Here is a 14,741-nt window from a genome sequence, read left to right as displayed (position 1 = left end):
CATGAATTAATGTTTTTTCGACTACCTAACCTACCTAACCTAACCTAACCTAACCTAACTTTTTCGGCTACCTAACGTAACGTAACCTATTGAGATAGGTTAGGTTAGGTTAGGTAGGGTTGGCTAGGTTCGGTCATATATCTACGTTAATTTTAACTCAAATAAAAAAAAAATTGACCTCATACATAATGAAATGGGTAGCTTTATCATTTCATAAGAAAAAAATTAGAGAAAATATATTAATTCAGGAAAACTTGGCTTATTAGGCAAATCGGGCCTTGCATAGTAGGCTGAGAAGTGCGTTCTGGCTACTAGGTACGATATATATATATATATATATATATATATATATATATATATATATATATATATATATATATATATATATATATATATATATATGCAAGAATAGTCACAAAAAACATGTGATTCTGTTATGCATAAATATCTTCTAGGAAAACGAAACGAAAAATCCAAACGTTTGGCGTTTCACCACATTATCAAGGAAAATACAGGAATCCTGTGTTTGAAATTTATGTAACCCGTGGGTAAAATACGTCGAGGCCACTAGGTATATGCTCGGCCCTCAGGTCAATTTATCTATAAGTAGAAATGCCAGACGCTTGGAGCACCACTCTTGTGCCAGGTAAGTCCACTACGGGCTCACCATAGCCCGTGCTACTTGGAACTTGTTCCGAGTAGCTGAATCTATAACAACAACGCTTGGAGCTTCACTCAATTTTACCTGGTAATTTCTGATGGGTACATGCTCAACATGGGTGGGTTCAGAGAACCATTATAACAGTCTGAATTTGTTTTCTATCGTAAAACATTTGTAGATTGATCATGCTAAAATAAAAAATATCTTAAACTCTAAATACTGATGACGATTTTCTTTTTTAGATTGTATTTAGTATTTGCATTCGCAGAATCGAGCTATTAGCTCTTGGGGTGGGGGGGGGGGGGGTGGTTGTTAGAAATAGCCTAAAGTACTCTATCCCTTTGGGATGTATTTTCTTGTCTCACTAAGCATACTTGAACTTGAATTAGCTCTTGGACACCGCATTTCTAACATTGTGCTAATTCTGGTGATAATTGTTTCTAGACCATATGTAAAGTGTTCTTAGTGATGTAGGGAGCAGGGGAAGGGAGAGAGGGGGAGGTCATCCCTTTCTCCCTCCTTACCTTGAAGTTAACTTGTGTTTCTGGGACTTAGCGTCTCCACCATCGACCAGGCCTCCTGGTTGCTGGACTGGTCAACCAGACTGTTGGACGCGGCTGCTTGATGCTTGATGCTGATGATATTTCCTTCATCTATTCACGCAGCCTGACGTATGAATCACAGCCTAGTCTATCAGGTATCCTTTGGAGGTGCTTAACCAGTTCTCTCATGAACACTGTGAGGGGTCGGCCAGTTATGTCCCTTATGTGTAGTGGAAACGTGAACAGTCTCGGGCCTCTGATGTTGATAGTTCTCTCTCAGAGTACCTGTTGCACCTCTGCTCTTCAACGGGAGTATTCTGCACATCCTGCCATGCCTTCTAGTCTCATGTGATGTTATTTCTGTGTGCAGGTTTGGGACCAGCCCCTCTACTATTTTCCATGTGTAAATTATTATGTATCTTTCCCACCTGCGCTCAAGAGAATACAGATTTAGGCTCTTTAGTCGGTCCCCAATAGTTTCCCTTCTTCTGAATTACATATGTATATAATCCCTCCTATTATTATTTATCTCCCTCCTATGTAATCAGAGGGTAGAATCCCTCCATATATATTAATCCCTCCTGGATTAAAATCCTGGCCAGAGCAGAAATAAATTGGCAGCATATTCTTTCACCTCGTGCTTCTGTTCACCAAGCATTTAATAGGTACTTAATAGTTCAGACAGATTCTGGGGGCTACATCCTGGTGATACTCAGTAGTTGGATTAGTGGTTAAGACATACAACATACATACATACAATGTGTGATAAACACACACACACACACACACACTGAACAAATCCAGGGAGGAGTGATTGGGAACCAACTTGATGCTGATGATATTTCCTTCATCTATTCACATCCCAACCCCCACACCAAAGAATATTGAAAATAATGAATTGAAGAAAATCCATGTTGTCAACCAACAAACTCACGCTAAACACAGAAAAGACCTACTACATTTTATATGGAAGTAAATCATCAATCCAAATTCAACTTCAGAGACAATGCTAACATTAGCATTAAAATTGATGAAAAGTTTCTTGGCCTATAAATAAATAAGACACTGAACTTCAACACCCACATACAACATATAGCAGTCTCAAAAACTGTTGGCATACTCTCTAAAATCAGATACTATATTCCCCACTCTGCTCTACTCTTAGGGTCAGTAGTTGCTACAGCAATCTATCCCTATCTTACATACGGTATCTGTGCATGGGGTTCAACCACTGCAAATTGCCTATCATCACTCGGCAAAAATCTGCTATCAGAATGTAATAAACTGTCTTCAGACAATACACAGCCCCTGTTTAAATCCCTTAGCTTGCTAAACATACATACACACCCCACACACTCATGTGCTATCTACATGTACAAAACCTTGTTCCTAAATGCTAATCTTGATCTGAAACTTCCTTGATAGGTGTAATAGAAACCATGAGTACTACACCATAAATAAATATCAAAATAAATCTGTACAAACACTCCATGCAAATAAAAAACCCAGACTATGGAACTCAGTCCCTAATATAAACCCCCCCCCCCTCTAAACAATAGGTTGGAAAATTAAATTTCCACTTTATGCCTTATTCAAAAGTAAAGCCAAAAACTCTCAAATTTCATGCTCATAATTTCCTACCTTTTGCTTCAAACTCGCACAGTATCTTGTGCTACCCACTTCCCTAATATTAGTACTTAAAACATGCAGTTTCTTCAGTGTAATCATTAACATCAATTTATATTGTAGTTATTATGTTGAACTTAAAGCAGATGATGAATCACAATAACGTAGCTGAAAAATGTTGATCAAACCATACACTAGAAATTGAAGAGACTACGGTTTCGTAGATTTCGGTTTGTCCTGGACCATTATAGTCGATTGTGATAATGGATTAAATGGATTGAATTTAAATTTTGCGACATTGCACCAATTAATAAACTTACCTTATCGGTTAGATTAAGGACCTGCCCAACACACTATGCTTGTTAGTGGTTTTGTAAGAATATAAGAACACTAATGTTATGTACTCTCACAAACCCAATGTACCTACTTGTATATAAATAAATTCATAACCGTTCTCCAAGCAGTAATTTGAGACCTGGGAGTAAAATTGATTGGCAGGTCATATTGCAAGGAACACTAGTGGAGTAAGGCTAATAACATGACCTTTATTATCATTGAGAAAATCGGTAGCAGACGTGATGAGGATTCGAACCTATGCGGTGGGACAACTAGACCTAGAACCTATGCAACTACTCCAAGACATGGTAATAAGGATTGCAACATGGCAGTTGTACTGAACACACACACACGTTTTCCCAAGGCTTCCACTGCAGCTGGACCAGGATTTTCACACAATCCTCTCAAGTACACTAGCTGTGTCATCCAGGACTGTTTTACCTCTGATGCTTCTCTTTCAATACACAAGAGACTAATCACACTAACATGATATATCATGTAATTACTGTGTATTATTATAATTAGCATTTATAATATTAATAAATAATGATAAGAAAATTCATTGGGGCTCTGAGGTGACATGAACCCATGGCCAAGGCACTGTCAGCCACACACACACTACCACTATACCACCAATTATAGACCCCCTCAATTATAGACCTGTATCATTGACAAGTGTAATAGTGAAAGTATTGGAAAAACTAATCAAAACTAAATGGGTAGAACACCTAGAGAGAAATGATATAATATCAGACAGACAGTATGGTTTTCGATCTGGAAGATCCTGTGTATCGAATTTACTCAGTTTCTATGATCGAGCCACAGAGATATTACAGGAAAGAGATGGTTGGGTTGACTGCATCTATCTGGACCTAAAAAAGGCTTTCGACAGAGTTCCACATAAGAGGTTGTTCTGGAAACTGGAAAATATTGGAGGGGTGACAGGTAAGCTTCTATCATGGATGAAAAATTTTCTGACTGATAGAAAAATGAGGGCAGTAATCAGAGGCAATGTATCAGAATGGAGAAATGTCACAAGTGGAGTACCACAGGGTTCAGTTCTTGCACCAGTGATGTTTATTGTGTACATAAATGATCTACCAGTTGGTATACAGAATTATATGAACATGTTTGCTGATGATGCTAAGATAATAGGAAGGATAAGAAATTTAGATGACTGTCATGCCCTTCAAGAAGACCTGGACAAAATAAGTATATGGAGCACCACTTGGCAAATGGAATTTAATGTTAATAAATGTCATGTTATGGAATGTGGAATAGGAGAACATAGACCCCACACAACCTATATATTATGTGAGAAATCTTTAAAGAATTCTGATAAAGAAAGAGATCTAGGAGTGGTTCTAGATAGAAAACTATCACCTGAGGACCACATAAAGAATATTGTGCAAGGAGCCTATGCTATGCTTTCTAACTTCAGAATTGCATTTAAATACATGGATGGCGATATACTAAAGAAATTGTTCATGACTTTTGTTAGGCCAAAGCTAGAATATGCAGCTGTTGTGTGGTGCCCATATCTTAAGAAGCACATCAACAAACTGGAAAAGGTGCAAAGACATGCTACTAAGTGGCTCCCAGAACTGAAGGGCAAGAGCTACGAGGAGAGGTTAGAAGCATTAAATATGCCAAAACTAGAAGACAGAAGAAAAAGAGGTGATATGATCACTACATACAAAATAGTTACAGGAATTGATAAAATCGACAGGGAAGACTTCCTGAGACCTGGAATTTCAAGAACAAGAGGTCATAGATTTAAACTAGCTAAACACAGATGCCGAAGAAATATAAGAAAATTCACCTTCGCAAATAGAGTGGTAGACGGTTGGAACAAGTTAAGTGAGAAGGTGGTGGAGGCCAAGACCGTCAGTAGTTTCAAAGCGTTATATGACAAAGAGTGCTGGGAAGACGGGACACCACGAGCGTAGCTCTCATCCTGTAACTACACTTAGGTAATTACCAGGGACTTGTTAACACTTTTGCCCACTAATAACAAAGTATAGTCAAAATTTTAGTACCTTATTTCCACTAATGACAAAGTATGGCGTCAAAAATAAAATAAAAATTTGACCTGCTTTTGTCTTAGCTGCGAGAGACGTGCGCTGTGGTTTTGGACATTATATGCCTGTACTCCTGGAAGGAATTTCATTGCGAATACATTGATACCAAAATGAAAGACCTAGGACGAGAATTGAGGTAATAAAGTTGAAAATAGTAAACACATTTTATTGCTCTTGATGAGCGCTCATGAGGGTAACGCGCTGTCACTTTTTCTGTTAGCTGTGGGTGGCACGCCAGGCTTTTGGACTTTATACATGCATATACTCCTGTAGGGAATTCTATTGCGAACCCAATGATACCAAAATGAAAGACCTAGTACGAGAATTGAGGTGACGAAGTGAAAAGAGTGTACACATTTTATGGCTCTTTAGCGCTCCTGGGTAACATGCTCTCACTTTCTGTTTTGTGCGGGTGGTACGCCGGGCTTTTGGCCTTCATATGTATTTAATCACATAGAGAATTCTATTGCAAACACATTGATATCAAATTGAAAAAGCAAGGACGAGAATTGAGCTGACAAAGTTGAAAAGAGTATACACTTTTCAGTATTATCGCGCTCTCTAATGGAAGGCTGGGCACGCCTCCCTGCTTTCATCACGTTGGCGGGTGGAGCATACCATGGTTTTTGACATTATATACATATACTCCTGTTGGGAATTCTATTGCGAACCCATTGATACCAAAATGAAAGATCTAGGATGAAAATTGAGGTGACTAAAGTGAAAAAGAGTGATACACATTTTATTGCTCTTGCGCGCTCCCAGGTAACTCGCTCTCACTTTCCCCGTTTGCTGGAGGGTGGTAAGCCGGGCTTTTGGAGTGTATATGCTTTTAGTCCTGTAGAGCATTCTATTGAGAACACATTGATACAAAACTGAAAAACCTAGGACGAGAAAAAAGGTGACAAAGTTGAAGAGAGTATACACTTTTCAGTATTACCGCACGCTCCTGCGGAATGCCCAAAACCACTAGGAAAGGTGGAGCCATCGCTCTGGAACTGCGAAAGTGTTAACGTACCTTTCCAAGTAAAATACTTGGTAAAAATAGAGAGAGATTTCATTAGAATTTCAGTGGCATGACTTTATAAAGTCAATGGTGGTACAGTGGTAGAGCATGTGGCTAGCAGTACTTTGGTTGCAAGTTTGTGTCACTCAGAGCCCCAATGGATTTTCTCATATATATATATCGCATTAGTGCAAGGTCATTAGAGAAAAATTAAATTTGCTAGTCAGAAAATTCTCTTTATTTCAGAAAAATGCATTTTTAGAAAATTGTAAGGCTTACATTAAAATAGCCATTTTTTACTTTTAGTAATATAATCTATATAAAAAAATGTGACCCAACATTTTACAGACCTCTCACTATATCAACTGTGATTTATTAGAAGGAACTTACTATACAAGAGACAATCCAATATCTACTGTACATGAAGATCAATATAAGGTGACAATCATCTTCCAAGGAAAATTATGTAAATACTGTAGATTTCATAAAAATTAAAAGATGTTTTACTGAAGCTTGCAATACTAAGCAAATTATTTAGATGTCTTCAGTCCCTAATGAATTATACGAATAGTAGATTTGCCAGTGAGAGCAAGGAATTCGTCATCCTGTAGATCACGAAGAGCATCCTCGAACATCTCACGAGTGATCATCTGAAAGTAAGCCATGAAAAAGTTTAGCAAGTGAAACATAGGAGCAAAAGCATTTCCAAAAAGCAGTTAAAAGTTATTTATACTATTTTCTCTATTCTGAAATAAAATAATGTATTTTTGCAGAAGTTGCCTGAAGATTATACTTGAAGAAAAATCAAATTCACAAAGATTGGGGAACATTTCCTTTAGGTAGTGATGACTTACACCACTGAATATCAAGGAATCCTCAACATGTTTATGAACAAGTCCAGAATAAAGCTGTGCTACACATCCCTGTATCACCCTCAAAACATGTTTAATCAATTTTGTAGCATTGGTGTAGTATAGTAGTGAGACAATGAGTCAGCCTTTAATAAGGCACTCAGGCACTAGGATGCCTTTACAACTTTCCTGCTTGAATTGTATTTATATGTTATGTAATATTAAAGTTATTACCGGTAGTTAAAAATATGATAATTCTTTAGATACTAAAAATATCGGATTCTTGTAGGATTTTTGGCATAGCCAATCAATTCATGTGACAAAATATTCTTGATACAATGTAAAATGTTTTAGTTTAGTAGTACATGCTCCACTACAAAAGTTCTCAGTACATACTTCACATTTGCATATTCAGGCCAACATCTTTACACAAGGCAAGTGGATAATGAAAATAGCTTTTTCCACTTTATTAATTATATCATGAAGAAATCACAAACTGCAATTTAACTTAATACAGTACTCTGCTTACTGATCATAAATTAACTCACTAAAATAAAAATATAAAAAAAACACTCTTTCCGGCTTACCAAGTCTGAAGAATCCTTCAATTCCTGGAATACCTTCTGGAAGTTTAGAGTAACCACTTTGCCTTTAGCTTGAATCAACTTTTTCAAAGACTGAGCTATTTCAACACGCCGCTTGCGGGCAGCAGAACTCATTCCTGTTGTTAGGATGCTGATATCAATCTTACCAGACATGGGGTCTGTAGCAGATTGCTTGAGGGCTTCACGGTGCAATCTAAAGAATTAATATTTAATTTTAAAACAAGCATATTAATACAGTAATCAAATTGTTACAGGTGTATTCTACAGTCAGGATATATCATAGTTTCAACTTCACATGAAAATTAAATGTTGCACATATCTTTGATCAAAATATAAGACAAACTGCATACCTCCATGCCTCTTCCACATCTGCAACTTCCACCGTGTGAGACAGACGTACTTTAGCTTGTGCCTCAGCCAGACGGATAAGAGACTCGAGCTGACGAGGATAGGCAGTCACTTGTCCACGGCCACTACCCACCTTACGCATATCAACATAGGCCGATATAAGACGCTGGGAAGCATCTTCAGAAAGTTTTGGGTGGACATATTCACGTGCATATGCCAAATAATCTCGAAGAATGCTCATGTCCAACATTTCTTCCTCACTCAAACCTTCTGAGCGATAGTACAAGGAAACGAGATGGCGTGCAAGTCGACGATCGTACAATTCATCTTGTGGATCCAGGATGAGGAAGATAAGATCAAAACGTGAAAGAAGAGTATGAGGAAGCTCGATATTCTCAATGATGGTTTTGTTCTTGTTCCACTGTGATTCAACAGGATTGGCAGCAGCAAGTACGGAGGTTCTAGCATTAAGTTGACAAATAATCCCTGCTTTTGCAATACTAAGAGTTTGCTGCTCCATCACTTCATGAAGCACGGATCTGCAAGCAATTATTTTATTAGTTTACATGAAACAATTTTATTTTAGACATCAAACTAGAACACACACAAATCACAATTGCGTGATGCATCAAATGAACAAATTCACAAGAGCCGTGACGAGGATTCGAACCTACGTCCGAGAGCATCCCAGACGCTGCCTTAATCGACAGAGCTATGACATGGAAAAGAATTGCAACCAGAAATTCTACTGAATTTACTTGGATCCCGCAGCCTCTGCGAGACACAAACCAGGTTTTTACAAAACTCCCCCATGCACTCAAGCTATGTCAATAGGCCGTTCGCCCTTACTTCATTACATTACTTCAAACGGGATTTGTGTAAAATCCTGGTTTGTGTCTCGGAGAGGCTGCAGGATCCAAGTAAATTCAGTAGAATTTCTGGTTGCAATTCTTTTCCTTGTTGTAGCTCAGTTGATTAAGGTAGCGTCTGGGATGCTCTCGGATGTAGGTTCAAATCCTCGTCACGGCCCTAGTGGATTTGTTCATCAAACCAAAGTTGTATGTAATGAAACGCCAGTTTCTGGGCGAGACATAAGAACGTAAGTGGAAAGGTAACTGCAGAAGGCCTTTTGGCCCATACGAGGCAGCTCCTATTTATAACTACCCAATCCCACTCATATACATGTCCAACCCCACGCTTGAAACAATCAAGGTACCCCACCTCCACCACGTTACTGCGGTAATTGGTTTCACAAATCAACAACCCTGTTACCGAATCAGTATTTACCCAGGTCTTTCCTAAATCTAAACTTATCCAATTTAAACCCATTGTTTCTAGGTGAGACCCGAAGGCTCTCAGGAGCTATCTGGGCTGATGTGAATGTATTAAACCCTGGCATCAGTCAATGCACATGGAGTTCTAAGGCCTACAGGGGACCACGAGCCAGAACTGGCCTCCCCAGAGAAGTACGAGGAGCAATGGCCTATAGAAACCCCCGTGTGGTTGGAAGCAATCTATGTCTGCCATTAACCAGGTCAGGCACCCAGAAAGGTAAGCGCCACAAAACAAACCCCCGTTCTGGTTAAAATATTGCTACTAAAATCCAAACTAGTGGACAGAATTCCCCAAATGAATACAGAGCAAATGAGCATGACAAAGACGAGAGGAAATACAGTGGCACCTCGACTTACGATTACCCTGACTATCATGCCATGGGTCGCAAGAAAGTCAGTGGTAAAGTTCAACATATGAAAACCCATGTAAGGATGACCATAGAGCAAAAACAAGAGATCATTCGTAAATATGAAGATGGTGTGCGGGTTGTTGAACTAGCTAGGCAGTACAACAAATCACAGTCAACGATATCCACCATACTGGCGAAGAAAAAGGACATTATGAGTGCTAAAGTGGCAAAAGGCGTATCAATAATCACAAAACATAGAACACAAACACTTGAGGATGTTGAACAGTTATTATTAATTTGGATACACAGCAAGGAGTTAGCGGGTGATACAGTTTCAGAGGCCATCATTTGTGAAAAGCAAGGAAATTTCATGAAGACCTTTAAAAGAAAACCCTTGGAATGAGTAATGCAAATGCGAAAGAGTTTAAGGCGAGCAGGGGATGGTATGAGATATTTAGAAAAAGAAGTGGCATTCATAGTGTTCCAAGTGTTGTGTGTTGCGAGCTGGTGGAGAAACACAGCGAAGAACTGACCACCTGAAGAACTTCACAAGGAGCAGCAACAAGAGACAGCTGAGGAAATTTCTTAAGGGGAGGAGGAGACAGTACAGAATGTCCCTTCCTCATTAATTAAGAAAATGTGTGCAGCATGGGAAGAATTGCAAACTTTTGCTGAAACTACTCACCCTAATCTCGGCGCAGTAGGCCGTTGCCTTACACTTTTTAATGACACTGTGATGCCTCACTACAGACAAAAATTAAAACACGTAGAAAAACAAAAATCTCTGGAAACGTTTTTAGTGAGACAAACCAGCAGTGAATCACAACAAGGTCCTAGTGGTATGCAGGCAAAACGTAGGAAAGAGTGTACCCCAGAGAAGTCATCACTGCCTGATGTTATAATGGAAGGGGACTTCCCTTCCAAACAGTAACACCTCTCCTCCTCCCTCCTCACCATTTTCCATACGCATCATGAATCCTCCATGAAGGTAAGACATACATATGTACTGTATTGTAGTTAGAAAAAACATTGTATTCAGTATAAAATGTATTTTTAAGTTAATATTTTGGAGGGTTGGGAATGGATTAATTCAATTCCCTTTATTTCTTATGGGAAAAATCGCTTCGACTTACGATCCTGTCTCTGGCAACAGATTACCATCGTAAGTTGAGGCCCCACTGTATCAGCACTGTGGGGAAATGTCCAACAGACCACTGGGAGACCACATTATCTAACACAGTGCACAGTTACAAACCCATTTAGATTTCAACTTCGATTCAACAGAGCAGAAAAAGTTGTTAATACTTGGGCGGTCCCCAGCCCGCCAGCCCTCAACTAGGCCGAGTGGGTCCCAGCGTTTCACAGGAGCGCGCGGTAATTCTGAAAAGTGTATACTCTCTTCAATTTTGTCACCTCAATTCTCGTCCAGGGTTTTTCAATTTGGTATCATTGTGTTCGCAATAGAATTTTCTACACGACTAAAGACATATAAACTCCAAAAGCCCGGCGTACCATCCACAACAAACAGAGAAAAGTGAGTGCGTGTGTTACCCAGGAGCGCATAAGAGCGATAAAATGTGTACACTCCTTTCACGTTTGTCACCTCAATTCCCGTCCTATGTCTTTCATTTTGGTAACATTGTGTTCGCAATAGAATTCCCTACAGGTGTATATGCAAATATAAAGTCCAAAAGCCAGGCGTACCACCCACAGCAAACAGAGAAAGTGACGAAGCATAATCCCAGTGAGTGCTAATAAAATGGGTATACTGTTTTCAACTTTGATACCTCAATTCTGGTCCTAGGTCTTTCATTTTGGTATCAATGTATTCGCAATGAAATTCTCTACAAGAGTATATGCATATAATATCCAAAACCGCTGTGCACCCCTCCTGAAGCCGCCGCCAATTTGCCGCCTGAAAACGACGCAATGCTGCGTCGTTCCCAGGAATGCTTCAACTTCAAAAATGATGCAATGCTGCGTCAGTTCCCGTGCGAAAGTGTTAAACACATGAGGCAATATCTTACTGAAGCGACCATATGAGTCATAAACACTCATACTCCGCCCAAGTAAAACAGAAACAAGCAACACTTAGTGGGTCAACCATAGACTTAGGGCCTGCACAGGAATATCCCCAGAGAAAAAAAAAATCACCACCTCAACACACTGCTGTCTACACAATCCCCCTCCTCCTCCCCAGGAGGAGATCTATCTTGAGGTTATCTTGAGATGATTTCGGGGCTTTTGTGTCCCCGCGGCCTGGTCCTCGACCAGACCTCCACCCCCAGGAAGCAGCCCGTGACAGCTGACTAACACCCAGGTACCTATCTTACTGCTAGGTAACAGGGGCATAGGGTGAAAGAAACTCTGCCCATTGTTTCTTGCCAATGATCACTGGACCTTGTGATCCTGGGATCGAACCCAGGATCACAAGTCCAGTGTGCTGTCCGCTCGCCCGACCGGCTCCCTAGGGGAAGGGAGATAGGGGAAGCCCCAGACCACCACGCCGGCTATCCACCCTGCAGTTCTGAGGCTGAGGGAGGGAGGGATGCTGGGGACCCTCTAGGTCTCACCCAGAAACTAGCGTTTCATTACATTCAACGCTGGTTTTCTGGGGGCGCCTTTGGCTCCCTTTGGCTCCCTAGAACTACTTACCCAAAGAGAAAACAAGGGGGACTTACCCGGGAGGAGGTCGGCCCTCGCTCCTAAACGCGAAGTTGAGACAACTGGCTGCAACTGCCTACCTAATGTGACACATGCCCGACTACGCCCAGGAACACTGACAAGGCAGCGAGCAGGCCAGGACCCTGTTCGACCTTCAAAAACCCAGTGCCCAAATGTCAGACCAAGACATACTGTATTACCGAAGATGGCTGCCAGGGCAGCAAACTTACAAACAGCGTTGGCACTGAGGATAGACCGCAGGCTGGCTGGACTGAATAACCCTGTGGACGACCTGAGAGACCCGAACCCTGGAACAGGGAAGGGAAACCAGGTCAACACAAAGCACATCCCCGGCCACCAAGGTCGTGGCGTATAGGTAACGGCGAAGAGCCTCAACCAGATACATGATGCACCCCTGACCTAACCAACCATGCATCTACAACCCAAAATCCCCTCTGGAAAACAGCAGTCTCATTCTTCAGAGGAGGAGACAGGTGCAAATGAGCAAATCTACCACAAAGACCAAAAGAGCAGAAAGTCCTGTGCCAGAGGAGACCCTCCCCTCCTAAGGTGCTTCCCAGTTGGGGAAGTTGGGGAGCTTCCATGAAGCTCCCCAACCCTACCCCCAAGGCCAACAGGAAAAGAATTGGAAAAACAATCCTGAACTGAAGGGGCCACCACAAACCAAGATGAGAGAAAGGAGAGCACCCAGTCCAACAACAAGGATGGCTCAGGCAGTGCATGAGCAGGTCGGAGGTGAAACAATGCACGAGACAGCGTGCAAAACGGTGCAGAAGTAACACCAATGTCGAACGCAAGCTGCAGTGGTTCTGCCAGTGCCACACGATACAGAGAGACAATATTCGGCATAAGATGACTGCCCTGGAATAACCACGAAAGGAAGGACAAAGCAATCTTAGAGACAAGTAAACCTACGAAGGGATAAGAAATAAAGGAAAGCCCACCAAGAAACGCCCTACATACTGAGACAATGCACGCAGGTGGGACACCATCAATGAAGCAAAATGCTCACCATACAAGTGGTGATAGACTCGAGTCAGAAAGACCAGACGTGAAGACTCGAGGAGAAGATCGAACCAGCCACGTAACGAACAGGACCAATCTGCTGAAAGAGGCAGAGCCACGGGAAGACCCTCGGGTTCGGACACCGAGTAAGCAGCCCCTGAAACCAAGGCTGGGCTGGCCACCAAGGAACCAGAAGGACAATTCTCCCTTGGTAAGTCTCCAAACGAGCTAGAAACTGGAGCAACAGCGGAACCGGGTGATAGAGGTACTGTACAAGTAACCCTATCTCAAGCAGTCCTGCTTGAAAGCATTGACAGCAACAGCCTCATGGTTGGGGAAGGTTGCCACATACAATGGGAGACACAGCGACCACGCCAACACCAAGAGTTTCACCTCCGGAGGCCCATATGCCCGGCAGTCAACTGAACGAGTCATCGACCGTCCATTCAGTGGACAGGGGAATGAACCGAGACAGGCCGTAAACCAGGATGTTGGATTACCCCGTCCCCCTCCCTGAATGTGAACGGACAGGAGAGCCAAACCCCAAGAACTCAGCAGACGAGTCATAAGCAGCAACCAGCCCAAAGAACAAAGTCCCAAATCGAACCTCCCTCCGGAGTTTCACCTCCGGTGGCCCATATGCCCGGCAGTCAACTGAACGAGTCATCAACCGTCCATTCAGTGGACAGGGGAATGAACCGAGACAGGCTGTAAACCAGGATGTTGGATTACGCCCTCCCCCTCCCTGAATGTGAACGGACAGGAGAGCCAAACCCCAAGAACTCAGCAGACGAGTCATAAGCAGCAACCAGCCCAAAGAACAAAGTCCCAAATCGAACCTCCCCGGTTCAGGCAATAAACCACCAGGAAGTACTGTAGTCTGAATGGAGCCTGATCTTCGATCAGCGAGCGACCTGAACCCTCGGAAGCGATATCCACACTGACGTCAACTCCTGCACCGTGCTGTGGGCCCAACGGAAGGACGGACCCCACCGTCCCTGACCTGGTGAGCACTGGGCACAAAACCCCAACCAAGAGATGGTGTGTCAGTGAGCACATTGAGCGAGGGCTTGGGTAGGCGCTAGGGCACTGAACCCCGAAAAATCCAAAGAGGTAGCTGGCAACGCAGCAACCAATGCAAGGCTTCACCAGAGGCCGAACCCAGCGATCGCGAGAGGCAGAAGGGACCTCACCGAAGGAACCAGAACAGCTAATGAAGCCAAACCCGACCCGGCGGGTAGACCATCACGGCAAAGTTCAGGTTCCCACATACACCCTCGAGAAACCGCTGCGTGACCCTGGAGCCTATTC

At 42.1% G+C, this 14,741-nt stretch overlaps 1 protein-coding gene across 2 annotated transcripts in view; it reads right to left on the bottom strand.

Moving 5' to 3' along the window:
- Positions 1–6,467: 6,467 nt before the first annotated feature.
- dpa (disc proliferation abnormal) overlaps positions 6,468–14,741 on the bottom strand; it is a 61,540-nt gene continuing 53,266 nt past the window's right edge. For both annotated transcript variants that reach the window (XM_069332290.1, XM_069332291.1), the window contains exons 11-13: positions 8,059–8,595; positions 7,691–7,901; positions 6,468–6,902 (exon numbers count right to left, since the gene is read on the bottom strand). In XM_069332290.1, coding sequence (XP_069188391.1) covers positions 6,804–6,902; positions 7,691–7,901; positions 8,059–8,595 — 847 coding nt within the window. In that variant the 3' untranslated portion in view covers positions 6,468–6,803. The remainder of the gene's footprint in view (positions 6,903–7,690; positions 7,902–8,058; positions 8,596–14,741) is intronic.

The sequence above is a fragment of the Procambarus clarkii genome, chromosome 27, assembly GCF_040958095.1.
Source record: "Procambarus clarkii isolate CNS0578487 chromosome 27, FALCON_Pclarkii_2.0, whole genome shotgun sequence".
In the NCBI taxonomy this organism is placed as follows: domain Eukaryota; kingdom Metazoa; phylum Arthropoda; class Malacostraca; order Decapoda; family Cambaridae; genus Procambarus; species Procambarus clarkii.
The sequence above is the reverse complement of the archived record's forward strand: the minus strand, read 5'-3'. Positions and strand labels throughout refer to the sequence as shown.